This window comes from Tetrao urogallus (genome assembly GCF_951394365.1).
Source record: "Tetrao urogallus genome assembly, chromosome: 7".
Lineage (NCBI taxonomy): Eukaryota > Metazoa > Chordata > Aves > Galliformes > Phasianidae > Tetrao > Tetrao urogallus.
Window position 1 is genome coordinate 1,237,109 of NC_136820.1, and position 25,485 is coordinate 1,262,593.

At 39.7% G+C, this 25,485-nt stretch overlaps 1 protein-coding gene across 1 annotated transcript in view; it reads right to left on the minus strand.

Moving 5' to 3' along the window:
* HECW1 (HECT, C2 and WW domain containing E3 ubiquitin protein ligase 1) overlaps window positions 1-25,485 on the minus strand; it is a gene marked incomplete at both ends in the record, with an annotated part of 159,514 nt that overhangs the window by 66,778 nt on the left and 67,251 nt on the right. Inside the window, 4 exon segments of the mRNA XM_079538467.1 lie at window positions 343-443; window positions 2,407-2,549; window positions 14,135-14,304; window positions 21,558-21,636. Of these exon segments, the coding sequence (XP_079394593.1) occupies window positions 343-443; window positions 2,407-2,549; window positions 14,135-14,304; window positions 21,558-21,636 (493 nt within the window).

Here is a 25,485-nt window from a genome sequence, read left to right on the forward strand (position 1 = left end):
GATGACTCTATAAATAATAGCCCACTAAACACAACCTCAGGACGGATGATAGAGAAGCAGATGGGACCTTAGTTTTTCATCCTCTTCTCTCCGGTGACATGGAAGACTACATGAAGCAGTCAAGAACAGGAGGACACAGTAGCAGCTGTAAGCTGAAGAGAAGTAGGGGAGAAACTGCAACTCACGATGCATTCTGTGGACAGGAGACTCCATGCACTTTCCTTTGCTCATGACTACACCTAAAGTCTCAGAGCTGCCAGGAAAGAATCTAGACTTCTGAGGAGAAATGAATGCAAAGCCGAAAAAGAGCTAGAAAAAGGGTGCATTAAGACTAAGAATTACCTTGATGAATGGAAGAAGTTATCTCAAATCGGAACTGCAGCTGGCCACTGACATGATCTGTAGGAAGCCTGCGACCGAGAGTGTAGCTTACAACCCTGTCCCTGAAAGAAAACAAATTCTGTCACAACAGACTATAACCTACCAAATGTCGACTGTCCATAGATAAAGCTGCTGTGTCCTACAAAAATACGTAATGAATTTCAGTCTATTCAACCCAGCCATGAGGGCACGTTGACTTGCATACAAAAGAACAAATGGCAGAGGAGAGGACAATGTCTTCAATTGCAATGGAACAGCTGAGTCAGTGATTCAGACAGGCTTCTGGGATACACAAGCACATATGTATACATATAGAGAGAATGGTGGAAATGGAACCTCTGCAGCATGGGCATGGAAATATCAACATGGGAAGCAAACAACTCCCACTTCAGCTATCGTAACAAGACTTCCTTGCTGACCTCATCATATCTACCCTTATGTAGAATCTCACATTTCCATATTTCTTTTCCTTCATCATTTGCATAAAATTCAGCTTTCCTGTACTTACTTTCAAAATTCTGGACAGATCAGTCCCCACTTACCACCTTCTCTTTGTAAGCTGATTGAACAACTACTCTTCATCTCTTTCCACCCCTCTTACCTCTATGAAGCTGAAATATCAGGAGAACACCTTCCTGACAAGGTTGATCAATGATTCCACTCTGTCCTTGTGCAGGTCCCTCCCTTTGCCATACTTCATCCACCCCTCAGAACAGAATGAAACTACAGAAGAGATTAACTTCCCAGTTGCCCAAAATGAGGCTGAATCAATGTTCGCAAAGCATTTGTTAAGTGCAGAGGGTTCACTGAATAGTAATATTTATCTATCTTTTAAAGAAACATAGTCCCCAGTTGGGCCCAAATATATTTACTAGAGTAGTTTCACATGCATTGGAAATCACATAAATGAGATGATGTCAAGATTTATGTATAATCTTTCTGAATTTGTGGGTTCTCATTGAGCTTGCCTGAGATTTAAAAGCTATTGTGGTATCAAAACTAAGCCAGATCTAGGTACAGGCTGGAGGCACTGCTCTTGGCAAAGCATGTCCTTTGATAGACAGTGTTTTCCATAAGGAAGTAAAATAGGAAGATATAATCAGATGATGATGACACGTTGAGGGAAGCCAATGATATCAGTTACTAAGCTCTACTTTCCCCAAGCTGTTCTTTTCCATCTGGTTTCTAAAAAGCCACTCTATCTTTCCTACTTGAGAAACATGGACGTAGTTTAGTCCCTTCTGGTAGATTCAGCTGTCAGTATCACTGCCAGTTTTGAACCAGCTGTTCAAAAACACTTCCAACAAGCCCATCATCCTGCTGCTCAGCTGAACCGAGATCCAGTTTTCAGAAATGCCTTCCTGGCAACCACATCTTCTATGCTCTCTTCAGTAGCTTATTCTTTCTCTCCCTGCTCCTGAAGGTCTAAACGTTAAAGTTCAGAGCAAATGTTTTGGCTTTGTCAGCATGCTATCCATCAATCTCAAGTTGGAGTATGTTACTTTTGCTGCACACACCATCCCTGGACCTTCTTATAATAGGGAAGCAGGGCAGGGCTGCTAATCTGAACTGGATATTTCTTGGCAGCAGGGGAGGGTCAGAAAAACTCAGCTACAATGTCTATTTCTACAGCATTTCTGCTGTCTAAAGGGAGGAGGAACAGATCTGGCAAGATTTTAGTCCAGAGTTAATCCTCTGAAACATGAAAATAGCCTGTTGATAGCACTAAAACAATGTTTAAATTGAAAATATTGTACTCTCCAGATTTGTGGCCAGGATACACACAAAACCTTTCCTAAATGCCAGTTCTCATATTTCAAAATGTAACAGATAAGGTTATAAAGAGAAATCACTGGTTGGCCCATAGTGCTATGCATTCTAATACAGACTAACATTGTTCATCAGGCAACTCTCAGTTTAATAATGCCCACACAACATCATCATGTAACTATAATGACATATCACCGGAGCTTCAAATTGGCAGCACACTCCCTAAACAACACAAAGTACGAACAGCAAAATTACCCTATGGCATGTCTTTCCAAGAGGCGCTGAACTGGCATGGAGAGTTTTCCCAGGAAACGCTTGATGATCGGTCGGCTCTTGGCAAATTTGTCTTTAACTTCTATTTCCAGGACATCCGTGGGCAGGGAGACAAAGCTGAACTGCTGCAATAAGAGAAGAGTAAAGAACATGAAGCTGGTGGCTGAGCAACAACATGCTGCTGCACGTGATCAGCCTGTGGGATTCGATGGCTTTTTCAAGGGACAGAAACAGGTCTTGGAACCCAAGGCATAAATAAAAATAACCCGTCCTCAAAGCAATCAAGTGAAAACATCCTATAGCTACTATGTAACACTGAGGAATCAGGCTTGGAGAATGCAAGAATTTCACATATTCATGTCATATTAGCAAGCAAAGGCTCGTCTATGGTAAGAAGAGTACACCTATGGGATCTAATGAACTCTGCCCTAGCAGTGGTTGTTGATCTAAATGCAATTGGTCAGATTCTTTCCACTAAGTTCTAAATACTTCAAATAGCTGCATGTAAGTACAATAAAACTGGAAGCATGGAGAGATGTTCAGACAGCATTTTCCTCCTGTAGACTGGCGATTTGTGGCAACTCAGCTGTGCAGCACACCTCAGCTATTGAGCAGTGGGGAACTACTGAAGTGCACAACAGCTGAGTCCACACAGTTTCTAGATACATATTAAAATCTTTCCCACTCTCATCTCTGTCCTAACTAAGAAGGGAACGGTCTGAAAACATTGTTCACCTGTATCAATTTGTGGTTCACAATACGATCCCACACAGCTAAACCAGATGGTAAGCCATGGCACAGGCTACCATAACCAGTGACACCAGGGAAGATAGGAATGGCAACATCAAAAACTGGTGCTGTCACTAGATGCTTTGAAACATGACAACACTGCCTCAGCTGGTCTGGTTTTGAGAACACCTGTTTTAACTTACATGTAATGTTTCAGCAAGCTTTCTAGAGAATGTGTGCACGAAAACCTCAGGAAGAAACACGGAGGGTGGTATTTTAAGTTTTAATTGCAAAGACTTCCACACATACAGATTCCAAGTACAGGAACATTACAGCAACTAGAGATATAGGGATGTCCCCATAGGGAAAGCAAACCTTGTTACTTAGGGATCACAGTAAAAAGCAAATGTATTAGTTGCTTCTCCTTGCTTGCTCCTAGATTGCCTAAATTCAGTACAGACCATGAGCTGGTGACATGACTCACTGAATGCTTTTATCCAAACAGATCTGTTACTATGAGGACGCTATCAGCAAAAAAGAAGGACCTCTCTGCCATGGCATGCAAAAGTAGGATATCTGTAAGACAGCTGTTTGTCTAGCTCAAAAGTCAGTGTTGAACTGGAAGCTGACTTCTGTACTAACTGAATATTGAGATAGATGAAAGGGTCTCCTAGATTTCCTACAGCCAGAAGTAGTCTTCACAGTGCAATAAGCTCTGGGTTATTGAGGTGTGGAGGTCAGCCCTAAATTGTTGTTATCCAATTTTCAGAAATGCTGAGTTTGAACAGCTTGATGTGCAACTAAAATGAGCAGCATGTTCTGCTAAATAAGTCCTGCAAACAAATAAACAAATAAATAAACAATTTGAGAGATACAATTCAAATAACCTCCAAAGCGTTATTTTCTTCTCATTTTCTACACCTCTGCAGCATACTACTGAAGAGTCTGACCCCTACAAAAGGGAAACATTATTTTTACATGTATACTGTAAAAATAAGCTATATAATAATTAATAAGGCATAATAAGCCTTATTAAAATAAGCTATATTACCATAAAAGTATGGGTAACTTGGGTAACTGCTCATTCATGGCACATGCAAGGAAAGCAGAAGACATTCATTTAACTGAATGAGGTTACTTTAATGTAATGTAATTTGTCATTTAATGAATTTTCCACTATACTGTTGTTGACACCTATTACTGTAAAACGATTTCTGTGAGGTAGAGCATGCTCACACACACAGCAAGAGACTGAGCTGTCCGTAAGTGGAAATAAAAGTTAAGTTAATGAACTGTACTTTCCTCTATTACTGATATTTTGCCTTGTGGTACAACACTTGAAGAAAATCAGAATTTGCTTGCACTTTTGTTTTTGTAATGCCAGGTGGAACCAAGTTGCAGCCTTTTTGCACAAGAAACACACTGACATTTTCCAGAGCACTTCTCAACAGCCAAGCTGAGTGGACACATGGAACATGTGTTGGAATCAGCCAGAGGAAATGCCTGTTGTTTCCTCAGAAAGCTGTGCCTCTTAGGCATACAAATACAGTGATATTTCATACAATATGTAAATTCAAATTCTGTTCTGATTTGACCTGCCAACCATATTGCACTTGGGATACAAGACTGGCCTGGGACAGGCTTCTGGTCCATGATCACAGTTCCCAAGCACTTTCTCTAAAACAATCTTCTGACACTTTCAAGCTGTGTATTGAAAGCACAATTAAGCCTTTAAGATCTAATATGTCCTGTGGCAGAACTCAAAGGATTTACCATATGGAAACTAATGCAGTTTGAGATTGAAAATGAAATAAAATAAATGGGTTCGGAGACAGTAAGATAGTGATAATTTTACATGATTTGGTTTTCCATTATCTGAACACTTGCTCCCACTGCTCCCATACAGCTTAGTCCATAATGGACAGCATTTTCCAGAGGCAGACCCTGAACGTGGATGCCCCATGCTCAGGCCATTCACCCTGCAGAGCCTCAAGTAACCCTCAGTTTAGAGAACGCACTGGCCACTTGTCCTTTCAAAAATGAAATCCAGCAAAACAGCAAGGTTTTAGAAATCAAAAACTGATAAATTCATTTTCAAGAGTCACCAATCACTTTTGAAAATATGCAATTTATTGTGATATTTTAAGATCAGACTGTCCTCTTTGGAGGTGAAGCCAAATCACTATCAAATGCTATTTTCTTTCTCTTCACTTTCTTTTCTGAGAAGTGACAGCCCCTGTACCTTAGCCATAAAAGGTTGGCTGCTTTTACACTGTTCAGTGCTTGGCACTCATGTCTGGAAGAAAAAGAAACCTGTATTTCATTATCTTCTCTAAAATGTGGGCAGGTTTTGGAGTAAAACAGAGGACCTCGTTAGACAGGACATGGAAAAAGCTAAAGAACTGTTCTTTGCCTCAGTCTTTACCAGCAAGACCAGCTTTTAGGAATCCTGAGTCCCAGAGACCAGGAGGAAAAGCTGACAAAAGGAATATGTACCCTTGATGGAAGAGGATCAGGTCAGGGAATCTTTAAGCAAGCTGGGCATTCTTATGTCCATGGCCCTGATGGGATTTCCACATGTGATGAGGAGTTGGATGATGTCATTCTGAGGCTACTCTCACTGATCTTTTATCAATTATGGCTACTGAGAGAAATGCATAAAAACTAGGGAAGTCAAATGTAACTCCTATCTTGTAGAAGAACAACAAGAAGGAGCTGTAAAATTATAGTTGAATCATCTAATCTGGAAACTGTTTCCAGGCACATAAAGGACAAGAAGATCATCAGTAGTCATCAGTACGAATTCACCCAAGGGAATTCATACTTGGCTAGCCCGATATACTTATATGAGCAGCGTGGTAGACCAGAGGAGAGCAGTAGATCTGAATTTATACTGCTATCTTTATGTTGGAGTAAGACCCGAAGGGAAGACTCAGAGAGCAAGCTGCTTTTAAGTGCTTATGGTTTTTTGTTGCTGTTGTTTGTTTGTTTGTTTTTTCTTCCAGGCCCAACAATGACTTTAAATATGAAGACAATCAATTTCTTTGACATGAATAATCTTGTGGGAGTTTTGTGTATGAGTTACACATGGTGAAAACTGAAGATACATTCCAAACATTGACCTGACAGACTATATCTGTAACCATTCATAAGACAAAACATTTCCAGAGACTGAGAATAGTTTACATAGAAAGCAAATTGATGATGATGATCAATTCCCATGTTTTCTTTTCAAAAATATTATTTGCATGCCTGAATATGGATAGATCATAGTGATGAGCTCTCAGAAACACTATCAAGAAAGTTGCTAAAATGAAAAGAATAAGTCTACTAGTACTGATTAGAAAAGTTAAGTGCAAGGAAAGTGCGGAGAACAATCAGTATATTAACTGGTGAAAGGTAGGTAAATTAATACATTGGTGATACAGAGCATTAGGCTCTTGACTTGGAATTGAGTACGTGAAACAGTTAAACAGAATATATTTGTGATGCCCACCACCTCACAGGGACAATATATGCAGAAATAAATCTTAAAAGGCTGTAAATTACTTTTGATGGCTGAAGACAGATTTAATCATTCAGATGAATATTTCATTAGTGGCTTTTTCATTTCAAACACTCCAGTGAAACAATTTCATGCTCCAGGTACTCACCATTCTCCATCTGTACTATTCTGCTCCCTATTCAAAAATCTTCAGTGCGTGTCTCTTCTGTCCCACACAGTGCTTCTCATATGAGCAACTGGATAAGTTTGAAGAGAATTCCAGTTTCTTAAACTCACTACAGCACTTCTCAATGACAGCACAAAACATTGCAGTGTCACCAGCACAGGGTACAGAGCTCCACTGCTGCTGAAGGGTAAGAAACCCTACAAACAAATATTCCTAGCAGGTCTTTGCCCCTGGATTCAGCAGCGATCACAGTGTCAGAATCTGTGTGGTACCCTATTCTAGCATGGCACAGTGTTTCCTTTCCTACAATAAAAAGGGTGCAAAAAAACTGTGCTGCTGTTTTAACATTTCATCCAACTCTTTACACTGAACTTCTTTAAAGTTGGATAAGGCCTTGCATATTGACTTCCTAGATTGTCCCCCAGATTTGCTCTCTCTCTTTATTGGGAAAAAGAGACCCTTCCTGTTCATTTCATGTTTTCTACAAAATTCAGAGTTACTGGCGAAGAGACTTGTGAATTTTCTTGGATGGCTAGTGGATAGTTTTGCAAGATGGCTTTCACTTTACAAATGACTAATATCAGCCTTAAGACATCAGACATTTAAAAGAACTCCTGAAAAAAATGAAGCACTGATGGTGCATCAAGAGACATGACCTTTTTTCATCTCTTTCATGCTGTCTACAAATTCATTAGTATAGGATAGGTGGAACACAAGATTAGCAAGACTGATAGTATTTTAGGTGCAGAAGATGTGATAAGAATGTGTTTCTGGAAGAATGACGTATTAGAATAACCTAGATAATTTTTCGCACTCCTTCCACTCATTTCTGAAAGGACTAAAGTTGTTTTGGTTTAGCAGTCACCACAGGATACTAAAGCAAACTGCAACTTTAAAATCACAGCTTTTCTGTTTTGTGAAATATTTGTTTTACACTTTATGTGGCCATGTGCAGTGGAATATTGTACACTGAAGCTGCCACTCACAAGGCAGTGCCATTGAAGCCTCTGGCAAAACACTGAATTCAGGACTTAGATATCATATCATCTGTGCTGGAACTTATGCTTAGGTACAAAGGCCTGCCTGTCTCTGCAACCGATTCGTTTGTATTTGTCAGAAGAAGAGGGAGAAAGGCTATCTAAGTTAAATGATAAAAAAAACTGAAGTTCAATCAGTGTCACACACCTGTTGCTCTTTTCATGTTGAACTTCTGATGGAATAATGCATTACATGAAGCATTGGTAGGATTGTCAGTATCTAGATTTGGGCCCTAAATCTGATGAAAAACAGATAAAATACAATCTGCATCCAGTTTATAATAATACCATTATTTCAAAAAGAGTTAAAGCATCTTGAATCAGTGGCTCAGCACTCAGTCTATTACATTGATACCACCTTGATAGTCTTGCAGCCAGCACACAGATGCCCTGATTCTATCCCTGCTGACTTCAGTACAGAATCCCCCTCTCCCCAGACCACCACCTCTAGCATCTGAGTCCTTGATTAATTGCTTCTTCTGATTGGTAATCTGAAGAGATAGATTTCATGAGAATTTATTCAAGTGCAGTATTTTTCAAAGGTTGAGGGTTCTCTGAGGTGCAGTCAGTACAAGTTACATGTTTGAAAATACTTTAATTCTGTTTATCAATTATGACACATTAACTACTGTTTCTCAAGCACTCTTGCAACAGAATACTGAACACTTCTTACACACATCAGTTAATTCACCAGAAAAAATTAGCTATCTTCAGAGTGATAAAGCAGTCAGCTATAACCTAACAATTTTGTAAAAGGTGAGGCAAAGAAACAATCAGGGAAGCTGCAAGGAGTTTAGATGGTTTGCATCCTCATGCTCCTACTGAAAGGCAATCCACTCTTCCAGAGCTAGAATTACTGGAGTTGAAATTCAAAGTGTCATTTAACAGCTAACAATTCCTACTGCTTTAAATACATTGGACAGTTGCAACAACCAATTCTTACAGTCATCTCACTGCCATTCCTCTTGGCTCTACCCCTACTCACTAGTAAGTAACCAAAACCGAAGAAGCGACAGGTTCTAACAAAACTGTCACAGTCAAGAAGGAAATGCAACAAATAGATCTCAAGGGAAGTTCAGATGGGTTAAGTACTTAATTTGCAAACCCACTGTCAGAATTTGCCAGCCAGACTGAGGTATATTAACTACTGCTTAAACCAGTTTGTTTTGTTGATTAAAATCATTAGTGATCAGTACTGCTTGCCTGGACTGTCTATCACTTTGTGCTTGTGCACTGCTTACTAACAAATAAAATCTTCTTAAAGGGGATTTATCAAAAGATTGTGACAGAAAATGCACGGTCTCAACATGAAACAATATGTGAATAGTGTCATTATTCTTTTAACAGCAGTATTAGAAGAAAGGTGATGAACATTCACCTTCCTCAGTTCTACTAGATGAACAGAAGATTTGACAGAAGAACACTTCCTGAAGAGATTTATTTACATTTTACCCCAAAATAGCATGCTAAGACAACTCGCTCACTATGACCTTGCAATTAAGTGAACTGTTAGCAAATCTGGTGGGCTGCTCCAAAATCCCTTCTAACGGCCCACAACATCAGTGGTGGATTTTGGTGGTACAGCTGTAGAAACTGAACCTTCCTATCAATATTCCGCCACATTTTGTTGCTGTGTGACAGATAGTAGCAGAGGGGCATCTGAGAAACTGGCATCTGACATGGAAGAGTATATAAAATACAGGTGTGGAATTGAATTTCTCTGGGCAGAAAAGACTGACACCCATTGATGCCTGCTGAATGTTTGTTCAGCAACCAACGGTGGATGTGAGCACAGTGAGGTGCTGGGTGATGCATTTCGGCAGTGCTGACGGTGAGTCATCTCCGCTGGTGCAGGTTTTTACAAATGCAGTGCGTGGGCTTTTGTTCACCACTGGTAAAAATGCATTGCTCATAGTGGTGATAACACTGAAAATAGGGTTACTTTTGGAGCAATCTCTCTATATAAGTGGGCATTAGGTGACTCTGACTTCAAAACATTTCTGATACAAACAAGCGCTACTGAAGTCAAATGGATGACACAGAATCATAGGATGGTTTGGGTTAGAAGAGACCTTAAGGATCATCTAGTTCTAACCTCCCTGCCATGAGCAGTGTCACCAGCCAATAGATCAGGCTGCCAAGGGCCCTATCCAACCTGGCCTTGAATGCCACGAGGGGTGGGGCATCCACAACATTCCTGGGTGACCTGTTTCAGTATCTCACCACCCTGTGAGTAAAGAAAAATCCTCCTAACATCTAATCTAAATGTCCTCTCTCCTAATTGAATGCAATTCCTCCTTTTTCTACTACCATTTGCTCATGTAAAAAGTAGTCTCCTACTTTTTTATAAGCTCTCTTTGGTACTGGAATGCTGCACTGAGGTCTCCCCAGATCCCTCTCTTCCCAGACTAAAATGTTGGGCAACTCCTGACCTTGGCGATATCAGCACACATGGATAAAAAGCAGAGTAGTTACAGTTATTTTCATTGTCCAACATGCAAAATTTTGCTTCTGGATAGCAAAGATACCTTCCATACTGTGGTTTCTTCCCAGTAGATTAAGTTTAAAAAGACAAAGTGCAAGCTATAAATTACTCTGGGTGGTCTTTCCTGAAGCTAGGCTATGTTGCAGATGGAAAAGCAAAGCCAAAGAGGTTGTGGGGCAACAACCCTACAAACCATTATGTAAGTCAGCAACACAACAACCTTGCTGGCTTCTGATCCCTGCTCTTTGTATTGTTTGTTCTTATTCATTGACATCTAAAATATATCCACACCACCACCTTCACCTGCAGCTGACATCTTTTCTCCCCTCAGTTGTCTATAGCCTGTAATGGATGGCAAGTAGTAGTCTTGACAGGTTAGGGGTACCTCCTACCTGCGCGTGATGAATGAGTATCTGACGTGATAGAACTGGTCCAGTCTGACACTTAAGACCAGATATGGGGAAAAGGCTGAGATAAATGCTATAGTCAGTGCCAAGAATCTTATTATCAATATTCTAAATACAGCCACAGAGCCATGCATTGCCGACAACTGTCGACAGTCACTGGCAATTGTTTTGCCTTGCGCCAACCAATTGCTACAAGTGGGATGGGGCTTCTACAGGTAAGAGAGCATCCCTAACAGGTTGTTGGGATACACCCAACATGTTTTAGAGGACAGCAGAGGAATTACATAGATGCAGCTGTGCAGTGTCAGCTGTTTTTCAGAACCTCATCTATGTTAACAGATCTATGTTGTTTACCAGTACAGATATTGTTAAAGAATGCACCACGTTGAAAGTAGAGCAACGAGTATGAAAAAAAGCTGGACCATAAACTGTGAATCAGCAGTAAGTTCTCTGTATGAAAGGAACTTGTTTTTATTTTCTACAGTTGTTTTCTTCTCATCACTGACTGTACAGACGCTGTGGCACAATCAGTAACTAGTCTGGACCTTCCTTTGAATATTTACTAGCTTTTGTCATTGCACACTACAATATTCAGCACTTTGGCTTAGCAGAATTGGATGTTATGCTTCCATATGGGAAAACACGGAAACATCACAGAAGGACTCCTCTCAACCACTGTAAGACGCCACATGGTTTTAAACCTGCTTCACTGATCAGCTCTCATTGAAGGCTTCCACCTCACTTTCACTTGAGTATTGCTACAAGTGTCAAAATGTTAAATACAACTCATCTCTTAGTAAGAAATTTACACCTGGTTATGCCTTCCTGTATAAAGGACAATGAAACAGTGCAATAGAAGGATAGCTGTAATTCAGGGCTACTAGTGTCGAAAAATATCTGAATAGCTTGTGAAATGAAGATCGTTAATATTACATGACATTGATGAAATATTGCCTGAGGTATCACAGTGCTCTCAGAGTGTTCTTTTAATGCAGGTGGTTACTATGCAAATAGAACAATGTGATAAGTATACGAGGTGGAATAGCAAAATGAATAATGAATATAAGTAAATGAAACACCTTCTTTTGCTTTGTAGGATTTTATTTTGATGGTGAAGTCCTACAGAATTAAGACAACACTTTCATTTCTGAATTTGCTCCAGGGTAATCAAGAACATACACAAATATAACAGCTTGTAGTTATTTCTAAAGTTTTATTTCCCTGTTTCAGAATTTGTCAAGTTTAGGAGCCAAAACTAATTAGATAAGAGAAAGAAAATGAAAAAGGTCTTCTAGCTTCTGTTTACATGGGCTATGATGGAGAACCTTAGGAAAGAATCACAATTCTGAAGTAATACATCATCCAAGGTATATTGGGGAAAAATGACTTGTGATGGAAGCAGTTAATGAAATAACTATGATTTCTCACAATTTTTCATTTCAAGTGTTCACATCCACCAGTGTTGTGAAAAAGGTGGATGGAAAAATAGCTACCACCACAATTTGGCAGTTGTTTGTAGTTCTCCTTCTCTTGTATAAAAGGATAAAATTGAAGAAGCCTAGGAACTTCTGTGACAGATATGCCAGTATGGGTTTTTGTAACAAAAACTTCAGAGCAGCTGATGTGTGTAAACTGCAACCCAAGCACAAGCAGTTAAACATTTCCACACCAGCCAAAGAAAATGATGGATAGTGTGTTGAATGACATCTCTGCTGTTGTAGACTCCTTACAGTCTAAAAAGCTAACAACCGAAAGGAAGAAGCTACATGTTTGCACACAATTAAGAAAACCAGACAGAGAGCAGAGGAGGTAGAATTCAGCTGTGTGTTTTTCCTTTCCTACATCCTTTATTAGGTTATTTCATTGTTTCTCCTTTTATTTCTGACAAACTCTTTGGAAAAGAAATGTCAGCTCACAAACTCAAGCATATCTTATGACCCTTGACATTTAATCAGAGCCACATTCTTTCTTCGTGGTTATTTTATCCCCTGGCAGTGCAAAAAGACCTTGAAGTGAGAGCACATTACTTTGGCTGGAAGCTGTTTTTGAAAAAAGAAGACTTCCAACCAGTATTGAGCACTTCTAAAAAGATTATTTTCAGCCTCCATCAGCACAGCTTATGTCCCTTTTCTAATGTGAACAGCTTGTGTCACCTCAGCAGTTCAGTCTGGCCAACAGTGAACAGCAAGATCACAGGCACATCCTATGCCCTTTGAGCATCAGTTTCTGGCATTCATGCTTTCTGTAAACTCCCACAATCACATGCACCATATGTGTCACATAATGAAGCAAGTTTCCTTTTTATGCCTGCTTACCTCTAGACTGGTGTCTCATGCACTTTACTGAAACATTTCTGCCATTGACCTCCAGTTCCAGCAACTCTGGCCTGGGACCCCTCTGCCAGACACATCTGTTGCTTAGGGCAGGAAAGAAGATACTGCTTGGTGGATGCCTCACAACAGGGCCTTCCACTTAAGCAAGTCCTGTAGAAGGCATTTTCTCTCAGACTAGCTTTGAGGTGTCATCTCCTCCCCAACAAAAGTTCACCTGTAGCACAACCTGATGCAATACTTAATTTAAATTCATCCTCCTCAACGGAAGAGTATTCAGTGACAATTCTTTCATCTCCTTCCCCACTCTAACTTTCATGCCTATGCAGTTTGACCTAATTATTCCTAAGCTACTCTGCAATTTACATTTTAATTTGAATAAATTTAGTCTATTTATTTACTTCTACTCTTTCCTGCAGTGAAGATATTGGTCTGAAAGAGAATAGCAGTAAATCAAACTCTTAATATCAGGTTCCTTTAATTCCAGAGATTCCTTATTCATTGCTGTCATTTTGGGTGTAATTTAAAAACAGCAGGGAGCAACTGAACTCTAAGATCTCATTAATGCCCATGAAGCCCTTCCAATAACAAGCAGCAGACTAGAGAGCATTTCTTCAAGGTGATAGGCAAATGTGCCAAGGTTGATTTTAATTTATACTACCAGTGACATTTTTCAAACACAGATTATTTTTATTTGCATGCTATACTATTTTACTTTATATAATGTTTCCTCTCTGTATAAGAACACTATGACAATCTAGCAGCAATCTTTCACGTTATCAGAATATATTTTTCAATTCTGGGTTACATTTGCCTTCCATAATTAACTTCATAAATGATATCCACAGAGAACAACCCATACTGAAAGTTTTGATTTTGATTTGTAGCTATTTAAGCCTTTTGTACTGATAAGAAACCATGAAACACATCAAACTTGGTTAGATCAACAACTATTTAGATAAGGAAAAACTTACAGATAAGAAAAAGCTTAAAGAAAAGAATCCATAGCCAAAGTTGTTTCCATGTTTTAAGTCTTGGCTCAACTGCTTACCTCCCCTTGCCAGATTGGGTTCACTGTATTGCACATGATCTTAGATCTTTTCTCCTGTCCATGATGAGGAAGTGCTGGGAAGATGCTGTGTTTCCCAGGCTGGATGGAAATCTTCAGATAAGGATCTGGATTGAAAAACATTCCTTTCTTCAGACCGAAAGCCTGGAAATCTGAAAGAAGTTAAATAAGGTAAAATAAAGTGATTACTCTTTCAAATTAGAGGCAGTTATCAGGGAGAGCAGGAGAAATAGACAGGGAACTGATGAGGAATTTAGATAGCCTGGTCAGAATAAAACAAGCAAGCAAACAAAAAACTTATTGTATTTATTGTGAGGGAACATGAGGCCAAATCTTAATATTTAAAATTTATTATCTGATTGAACTAAAAATTTTACAGCCTGATTGAGCAGGGTAACGTGGCTTCTAAATCAGAGCTTGTGGAACGAAATAGAAGTGATCAGAGCTAAGCAATTGTTCAATCCGAATTCCAAAACAAGCTCTGAAAAAGAGATCCATTCATTTTATGATGTAAACACGGCAATCACGATACTTCTCCTAACCATCGGTTTTCTACTTCTATGAAATGTAGCTTTTAGATCACTTTTTTTCTACATGAGAAGCCATTTTACTTTTTTTTTTCCACTTTAAAATGCTTCCTTCCACGCCTGGGCCAACTTTACCTGAATTAATTCATGAAAACTCCTGTATATAACGTCCAAGTTTTGAGTGGGACTTTCTAGCTGCAGAACTCCCTGGTATTTGAGTTGTGCAGAGAAAATCTCCATGCACTTATTTCAACGTTTACTCTTAAGATCCTGCTGAAAGACGCAAGTCTATGATTTCTTGCTATGAAGTCAATGAAAAGCAAAATTGCAACTATCATTAGTTTTGGTTCAACTGCTATAAACTAAACCTTCTGGCCTTCATTTTTCCAGCATCTCTAAGCTTTCCTAGGAAAACATAAAGCACTTAGCTTTTATTAGTGATTTTAGTAGCTAGTTTCTTTCCCACCTTTCTTTGCATGGAGATCTGTTTACAGCTAAAAGCACTGACCTGCATTCTAGCTGCTTTTTCTCATTTGCTGTGTTGAAGATGTACAAAGTGTTATACAAAAATATTCTGAAACTGCTTAGATGCATTCCTAAATACTCAATGTAGACATTTTCTTTTAAGGCAGGTTTCCAAAACACTATCTTTAACAGTGCCTTAACACTCTTCTAACTGATTAAATCCAAATCACGGAGTTATTCTAACAAGTCAACAGGAGACCATGGAAAGCACTACCAGAAGATATTCTAGGTGAATTGACACCACACCAACATCAGCATTTTTGTTTAGATTCACCAGGTTGTATTTCACTTTCTTCACCTGTGGTAAGAGGGAACGTAATAAAATGTGCAAACTAAAAAGGAAGTTGATTTTGATTGCATCTTCCAGCATACAATTCATAGCTCAAAAGTTGTTGGCCCAGAAACTGACTGTACTAAAAAATCTCATCCTTCTGATGTTCTCTAATGAATAAAGATGAAAAATAGGGGATATCATTATTAACAGCCCATGTGAAAGTATGTTGCTGACCCCATGCATTACCATGGTTATAGCAATATTTTTACACAAAGAAAAAGATCTGGTTCAAACTGATAACATGGGTTTCTCCTCTAAGTGTGCAATCTCTGTTAGCAGCATGTATCTAATCCATCAGCTCTGATGAAATCCTTTATGGCAAACTGTTTTGCTTTGAAAGTTGTACTGTTAGAAATGCATTCCAGAAATAAAAACCAATATTGCAAAAGTGCTATGAATGACAAGGCCCAGCAGTGTAATAGTGTCAGAATGCTAAAATATGAGAGGAGGAAAAGACCTCTCAGATCTGATTTTCTTTCCCTCTGATGTTTCCTCAAAAGATTTGAAACTGAAATATTTATTGCTATATACGTTTGATTTTTTTTTTTCCTTCAAAGAGCAGCCATTCCATCTTTCTGTACCCTGTACCTGGTACAGAATTGATAGTACATACATATTGATAGGTACGTATATATTAGGTATCATTAAAAAAAAAATAAATATATATATATATATTTTGATAACCTATCACTCTCTTTTCATTTTTGGGAAATAAACAGTCATGAAGGTAAAGGTACTCCTAACCCTAATTAGTAAGCTGATTCTTGTCTGTGGATGAGAAAAATGCTTTAGTTAAGCACTTGAGAAACTTTATCTGCACCATTTTCTTGCTTAGATTGCACAATACAGTAAATCATGTTAAAATATCAGAACCTTCTATTTTTAATGTCCAGTGCACACAAGGATAGCAGAAGTAGCTTTCTCAAGTAGGGAAACAGCACTTAAATATCTCACAAAAAATTCTGAGCACCATGAAAATCAGCTTCGAAAATGCAAGAGCTCAGAATAATGCTACACTGACACCTGTGTATATGCAGAAGAAATCAATTTAATTTGAAATGGAAGTGACGAATGCTGTAACTTGCTGTAACTACAACACTCAGGTACACTCTTACCACTGCTGTGTAACATCTGATCAGAACACCATTTGTTCCACTTTCACAAATGAAAATATTTCTCTCTCCTCTGTATTGTCTTTAGCAAAGGTTCAGAAGATACTGAATATTTAGGATTAACAGAATTCAAATCTTGGTAAAACCAATGAATCCAGACAGCTGAGATTTATGTTGGTGTACATTGCAGTTTTAGTGTATTTCATGAAGGCATGAGGACATGCTACCAACATAAATCACCCATGCTTTTCAAAGGTGTATTTTTAGCCAGTTTACTAAAGAAGTTATTCATATATCATATGTCAGTTTCCCATTTGTTCATAAGTCTGTAAAAAGGTTATACAGATCTATCAGTTTGATAATGTGAAGCCCTCTCTCTTATGGAAGTTGATGGAAGGAAGCAATCCAGGGGTACAGGCAGCAACTGCCAATTCTTTCACTGCTACAGACTTTCAGTTAAAAAAGTATGTGCATCCTATGCCAGCTAGGCTCACTTCTCTATATGCAGGTGGCTTACAGCAAGTGCTGCCTGCTGCTGCCACAAGGGAATTATCTGTTTGTTCCAACTTCAGGGCTTGCCTTTCATACGTGCTGATTTCTGGCTATCTTGATCAGACTAAAGGAAGCTTTGCTCTAGGTCATTTGCAGGCATGTCGCTTCTGCCCCTAAGGAGGGCCATACACTTCCCTGTCTGCCCTGTAAAGACTCGTTCTGTACACTCATTTTTCACACAGCATCCTGGACTTTCCGGCACTGATGACTAGTTAATGAGGAAGATTGTATCTTTGTGGCAATTTGGAAATCAGTGTGTGTTTAGTGGGAAAACATGAAACTAGATGGGGACGTTAATCAATTCACAGCTGGAATCTATTTGTGTTACCAGGTCTGATTATGTCTCAGTACAAATGACTAAACTTTCTGAAGGTCAGAGGAGAGAGCACGACAGTCACATTTTGCCATGCACAGCAAGGAGATTCTCTGATCATAGAGATAAGCAAAACAATTGTGAGGATAATGCAGATATAGTGAAGTACTGGCCTAGATCCATGCCATAGAAAAAAAAATGGAGAATAAGAGTGACGAATAGGGTATGGAAAGAGCTATGGGATGGGGCATCCACAGCTTCTCTGTTCCTGTGCCTCACCACCCATATCTAATCTAAATCTCCCCTCTTTTCGTTTAAGACCACTCCTTTTTGTCTTATCATTATCTGCCCGTGTAAAAAGTCATCCTGCTTAGAAGTTTCCATTAGGTATTGTAAGGCTGCAATGAAGTCCCCTCAGAGCCTTCTCCTCACAAGACTGAGCAAGCCAGCTCCCTCAGCCTTTCTTCACAGCAGAGATGCTCTGGCCCTCTGACCCCCCTCAGGCCTTCCCTGGACCTGCTCCAACAGCTCCACATTTTTCTTGTGCTGGAGGCCACAGACATCATCACCACAATAATTAGGTTGTCAATGGATAGGTCAAACAGATGTTTCCCTTCCAACTTTGTAAAATAAAGAGCTTTCAGTTCAGCTTATGACATTCAATAGCTGTACCTGAACCAGGACTGGTAATTCAGTTGTCTATCAGTACGATAAAGTAATTGTCACAGCTAACACATCAGTGTTTCTTTTGCAGTGAGCTCTGTGTAGATTTTTACCAAAACAAGTATCACCTCTTTCAGAGAGCACAAGTTCACACACTGCGCTGAGCTATGTGAGACATAGAGGTGGCATCAGAAGAAGGAAAAATAAAACTCATCTTGCTCAAGATTCAGCAATAGGCATAGAAGTACCTCCTCTCAGCAATGTGCTTTTAAAGGAATAGAGATTATTTCAGCTACCAGTAGCAAATAACATTTCAACAGTCACAGTACAGCAATTTTGCACTGACTTGGAAATACCATTTTGATTTATGCAGTAGTACATGATGCTAGAATTCACAGTATGGAAAACGAGAACAAATTAAGCAGTATTACAAGTGGTATAAAACTTCAATAAATTGAATATTAAGGAATTGTAAAAATCTAACAGTAATGTGCAGCGATAGGAAGACTTATATCTAACACTGCAAAATAATACAGGGGAATTAAGAAAGATAATGTACAATAAATTACTGACTAATCAACTACTGAATGGGATTCTGCAACTGGTGATATTCAAAAGGAGGTTACACAGACATTAAAACAGTTCTTTCTGCTCTCAGAAATCCACAGATCTATAAATAGACTGCATTTCCCTTTACAAAAAATAATAATGTAAGTAAGAGAGCATTGGCTGGTACCTTTACACAAGGAGGTTCTTAAAGATCTGATTTAAAAAAAAAACACCAAACACAAACCCAGCTAAGCAGGATAGATTAGCCTGAACATTTTTGTCAAATGAGACAACCAGACAACATATTAAAGGCAGTGGAAAAGAGGGAAAAATCATTTAGGACATGCTACAAAAGGACTATGGAAAGGATTCTCGTTCCTATGAGGAAGAGGCAGTGGAGGTGTAAGGAAGGAAACGGGTCTATTTATAAATGAAAAGGAATTAAGAAATTAATTATTCATAAATAGCCAAAAGGCTATTTTTAAAATTGCCTTAATCAAGAAAGAAAGCACAGAAAAAGTCTGAACAGCTACTTAAACAGTTTAACAGCGAGGGTCTCATCACTGCAAGCTGTCAGCCACTGGAGCAAAATAACACCTCTTATCTTCCTCTGAACCAGTCTTAGATAGCGGATATCACACAAAGCTCCATACCACAGGGTAAGATTACGTGTGTTCCACAGGAGAATGCAGCAGTTAATTTCAGACTCTAAGCACGTCAATCTAGAGCACCTAGCTGCTGGTGTGTTGGAGGGGTTAGCATTCACCTCACCTCTGCAAAGGTAAAAAACCAAATAAGCAGGTGAGTGATTAGTAACTTAGGGGTTTATAAAGAACATATTTGGGCAAGTCAGTTTGAGTTGGGGGAGGGCAGAAGTGGTAGGTTTATGGTAATATTCAATAAGCAAAATTTACTAGCTAGGATTCCTGTTAGAAAATTGGTCACTAGGACTTCGAGAAATGTTTAGAAGATAGACTATGTTCTACGTCTGCATTTTGATGTAGCATCTTTAAAAATAATCTTTAGTGGACTGTATGGGGCTGCTGAATCACGGCCTGAACCTCTGATTGACCACCTGAGGCGAGCAATGAGTCAGCCACCAGAACACAGGTGAAGGCAATTCAGCTGTGCTGCAGGAAGTGTGGAGCTTGGCTGCACCTCTCCTAGAACCATTTAAGAGCTGACTGCCAGTGGGGAAGGATCTCTTCTGGAGATCTGCTCCACTGGAGTTTCCTATGTGAGCCCAGGATAGGGTGAGTATTCTTTTCTGCTCTAGTATAATAGCCACCTAAGCCAAGCTCTCAAATATACTATATCATCTGTATATTCATTGATTGTACTGTGACCTAATGTTGTTTTCAGTTGTTATTTAGATACTGAATTCTAAAACCTGGGAATTTATGTTATCTCAATGTGTGATCTGAAAGCCACAGAAAAAAAGAAATTAAACAACAACAAAACAATAAACAATGATCACTGAGTGTCTTATGAGTATTCAAGTTCATATGTAACCTTGTGACATGTGTAGACCTTCTGGTCATTTGTTCCACAAAATCACTTAATGAACATGAAGTATAAGATATGTGAAATATTAAAGCTTGAAGAAAGTCATTTAATGCGATATATTGCTAGGAGGTATATCACGCAAATATCATAACACTTTCTAAATATACTATCTAAAGGAATGGCTTCCAGGGCTTTCAGCAATTGTTACATTGCTGCTAAAACACAAACTTTCAGTGAAGCAGCTGGTACATCTTGGGCAGCTTAGTTCATTTCTTCTTTCTGTACCTCGTGCAATAGAGTTTTGATGCTTTCAGCTGCTTATTAGAAGAGTGACATTCATTGGTAACTAAATGCAAAGTTGCTGAATAATTTTCCTTCAAGGCTGTACTCAATGTAACTAAACTGGGCTTGTAATATTTCTCTTAGTATTTTAAATAAAGAAAGTTGAAATAATACAGTTGTATAAAAGACTAAGAAGCCTAATCATGGGAAATTATCTTCTTTGAGATCAATGTTGCTAATTCATTAATTTGAACTAACTTTCACAGGACCAACTTCCATCAGTAAAGAAGCAAATACTTTTAGAAAACAAAATTCCTACAGATCTGTTTTGGAGAAGTTAGTGATCTCCTTTTGCTCTGAAGCACCAGTTTATTGTTTTTTGGGTCTGGAGCACAAGTCTTATGAGGAGCAGCTGAGGGAACTGGGATTGTTCAGTCTGGAGAAAAGGAGGTTCAAGGGAGACCTTACCACTCTCTGCAGCTACTAACAGGAGATCAGTGACTACTGATAGGGGAAAAGGTAATGGTCACAATTTGTACTAACAGTGGTTAATCTTGGATATTAGGACAACTTCCTTCTCTGAAAAAGTGGTCAAGCATTGAAACAGTCTGTGCAGGGAAGTGGTGGAGTCAACATCCCTGGAGGTGCTGAAGAAACATGGAGATGCGGCACTTAGGGACACGTTTTAGTGGATGTGGTGGTGATGGCTTATAGTTGCATTAGAGGTCTTTTCCAATTTTAATGATTCTATGATTCTAGGATTGGAAGGGACCTTAAGATTCAACCCTTTGCCATGGGCAGGGTTGACATCCACTAGATTATGTCACCCAAAGCCTCACTCAATTTGGCCTTGAACAGCTCCAGGGATGACGTGCAGTCAGCTTCTTTGGGCAGCCTGTTCTAGTGCCTCACCACACTCGTGTATGGATAAATATATACATGCAGCCATACATATGTACACATAAACACACACACATTAAGGGTTTTAATAATTTCATTTTCCCACTCTGGGCTTTGAAATTTCACACTAACAGTACCTTACCTGACAATGAAAAACTTATCAGCCTCCGATTTCCCTGTCCCTGGATTGAATCTTCATTGGTGATGCTTTTAAAAATCTGCTGGAAGAAGAACAAAGATCTTTGTACCCAAAGGAGTATCTCTTGAACATAAACTGCTTAGTAACTGACCTTTTTACAAGGTAACCAAGAAACAATCAGACAACCATTAATCACAACAACATTTTCATCTGGGTAACAATTTACCCATCAGTGGACTAAGTCAGACCTTCCTGGATGCATGTCACAAAAACAGAATGATAACAAATAATTACTGTAATTTTAATATAGCAGTTTCTTATCCCAGAAGGGACTATTAATTAAATGAGATAGAAGCAGTGCATAAGGAGCTCTCGCCTCTATTAACAATATCTGTTTTTTTAACTTAATATTGATAGGGTGGGAAATCCTTTTCCAGACAGGTTATTGCACACATTTCTCCAAGAGCTTGTGCAGACAGCTGTGGATTGTAATAGTAAGTATTGAGGGTGAAACTGAAAAAAAATAACATAAATCAATAGGTGACTTTTTGAATCCACTTAAAACATATGGGCCAGGTCCACAGACTGAGTTTTAACGTTAGGTTGCTGTTATATAAATTAAAACCCAGGTTGCCTTCTGGCTGTGGTCAAAGCTGGGAAGCAAAAACACCCTCATCTTGATATATAAGGCATAAATAAGAGTCTGCATCAGCTGGAGGAAAGAGTTTTCTCTGCTGCTTCCCTGAACAGAGAGAGAAATGACTCTGAGTCAGGTTCTGAATTCAGCAGGATGGTGCTGCTACTATCACTACCTCCCACTGACTCTAGAGCCAAGCCAAGCGCTACTCTGCTCCTAAGAAGTCACAGGCTTGCAGGCAAAAAAGTAAAAGAGCATTTAGTTCCAATTTCTGCCAGAAAACAGTAACTCAAGTCCCACTCAACTGTGACTCATTGCACAGTATATTAAATATTGTGTATTCAAGCTCAGCTTAGAAAATAGTCGTTTTTGCCTCCATCCCAGAAGCTCAAAACAGAGGAAGGGGCACTACAGCCCACCACCAGGGATTAAACAATGAGCACAGCTGACAGGTCAAGACACAAGTGAGGTACAGACCATAAATGTACTGGGTGAATTCAGTCATCCATTAAAAAATGGGCTCTGGAGGAGTTGACTTCTTGCCATCAACAGTTTGTTTCAGTTTAAATGAGAAAATGAGTACTCAGCCGAGGCACACCATAAGCAAATTCCACCATGGTGTGGATCACAATGATCATCAGTTAACTGGTTGCAATTACAGCTTTGAATTCTCAAGTAAGCAGGTTTGAAATTACTAAAGCCACCACTGACTTCTGGAAAGATACAAATTTATATCAGCATTATAAGAGACACTGAAAATGTTGTGATAAGAACTCTGTAACCATTACTGGCTGAAATTGTGACTCTATCAAGAAGCAATATTTACTCATCAAGATGTATTTTTCATACTACTTCATTGGCTGACATTTATTACGCATTATCCTTTAATGCTTACTACTTCTGGTCTTTGCACAATTCTTTTCCAGGAGAGTGCCTGGGCCAATGGACCTAGGCATGTGCATATTTGCAAACCATGCACTTTTTTTTCCCCAGCCTTTAAACATTCTTAGATTAGCCTCAAATTGGTATGAATAGTTTGAAGAGACGGGTGGAACTGATGGCATCCTGCAAATAACAGTGTATTCAAAAGTTAAGAATGTGTTACTATTACGGGTCTAGTGTTAGTAAAATTGTATCAGGATAACACCGGTCCACCAATAAGCTGGAGTTAAGATGAGGCACGTGTCTACACCCAGGAGCTGGGAAGTGCTCGTGCTTTTGTACTCCGTAGACATTTGTACTCTATAGGCAGTTGTGTGTACTGGAGTAAGACTTTTAACTTACAGAATCACAGAATTGCAGGGGTTGGAAGGTTCCTCAAGAGATCAAGTACAACCCCCTGATAAAGCAGGTACCCTGCAATAGGTCACACAGGTAGGTGTCCATCCATGTCTTGAATGTCTCCATAGAAGGAAACTCCACAAGCTCTCAGGGCAACCTGTTCCGGTGTTTCATCACTCTTACTGTAAAGAAGTTCTTCCACATGTTTGTATGGAACTTCCTACATTTGAGTTTTTAGACCATTACTTCTTGTCCTATTGCTATGCAGCGCTGAGAAGAGCCTGGTCTCATCCGTTTGCCTTTAGATCTTTATAAACATTTATCAGAGCCTCCCTCAGTCATCTTTTCCCCAGGCTGAACAGACCCATGTTACGCAGACTTTCCTCATATGGGAGCTGCTTCAGGCCCTTACTCATTCTTGTGGCCCTTTGCTGCGCTCCTTCTAGGAGAACCCTGTCTTTTTTGAACTGGGGAGCCTGGTATTCTAAATGAGGTCTTACCAGGGAGAGCAGATGGTGAAGATCACCTCCCTCAATCTGCTGGCCATGCTCTTTTTAATGGACCATAGGATATCCATTGGCTTTCGTGGCTGCAAGTGCATGCTGTTTGCTCATGGCCTAACTCTTGTCCACCAGAACCCCCATGTCCTTCTTGGCATTGCAAATTACCTAACTGATAATACATAAGCACCCTGGCTTTCAATGGAAAACGGCTCTTGTGTGATTTCTCTATTTCAGACTACCCCATCTACCCCATGGCAGCTCCTCTCTGCCACTCCTCACATTTCTCCCTGATGCAGCATGGGCTCTCTAAAGGCTGCAGGCTGCTCGCAATTTCTTTCGCCATTTCTTGCCCTTTTCCTGACTGCCAGAAACTTTTGCCCTTTCTGAGCTCTGCTCTCCCCAGGGCTGAGGGCCCAGCCATGCCCTGCAATGGGGCTTCTGAAGCTGTCTGGAGCAGTCTGTGTGCAGCACAGGGCAGTCCCAGCCTTGCCTGATGCAGCAGAGCACAGGCCCTGCTACCAAACTCTTGTCACATAAACCCAATGTACCCCACTGTATTTTTTCTCTGTTCCATCTTTGCCTCTAGGCTGCATTCTAGTCTGCTCAGCAAATTTTAAAGTTGCAAGAAAATTCTGCAGCCCTTACATCCCCTAAAAATGGCGATAATATCTCTGCTCTTCACTGTGAGTTCTCCCTGAAGCCCAGGCCATTCATCCTGTGCTGTGCTTTCTTTGTCTCTCTGCTATGCCCTGGAAATGCCCAGTTTCCTCCCCAGGGTACACCTTGCAGCTCTGCAAGCTCTCAAGCCATCCATTTCCTTCCCTTGAGCAGGGCTACCCCACAGCCATGAACATGGATTCTTTCCTACAGTTATTTAGGTACTACAAATACAGCTGTAATGTTCACTCTGAGTGAAAGTTTACTTAACGCTTTGTGTTAAATCCTAATTAAAAAACAAACAAAACAATGAGGAAGAATATCTGACCTTATTCAACGGTGATCTGTTTCAGTACCACGGCATATGAGATATGCAGTAAACAAGTATTTCCCTATCATAAAATCATAAAATCATTTGCGTTGGAAGAGACCCTTAAAGGTCGCATAGTCCAACTCCTTGTCAGTGAACAGGGACATGTACAGCTAGATTAGGATCCTCAGAGCCCCATCCAGCCTGACCATGCAGTGTCTTCAGGGACAGGGCATCCACCACATCTCCAGGCAACCTGTTCCAGTGCCTCACAACCCCACTGTAAGAATCTTTTCCCTTATATCCAATCCAAATCTCTGCTATCAGGTTTCTCTAGAGGCTTTTATTCTCCAAGCTGAGCAAACTCAGCTCTCCGAGCTCCTATTATCACAGAAGTAACAGATAACTCATGAAACCTTGAAGTTTCTGACATCTTTCTAGATGCCAGAAAGCCGGACATTGCTGTAAAAGCCTAGCTGAATCTCTCAGAAGGCAGATTTCCTGATCCAGATTCAAACCTCCTCCTACTTTCCCTGCTTGTGA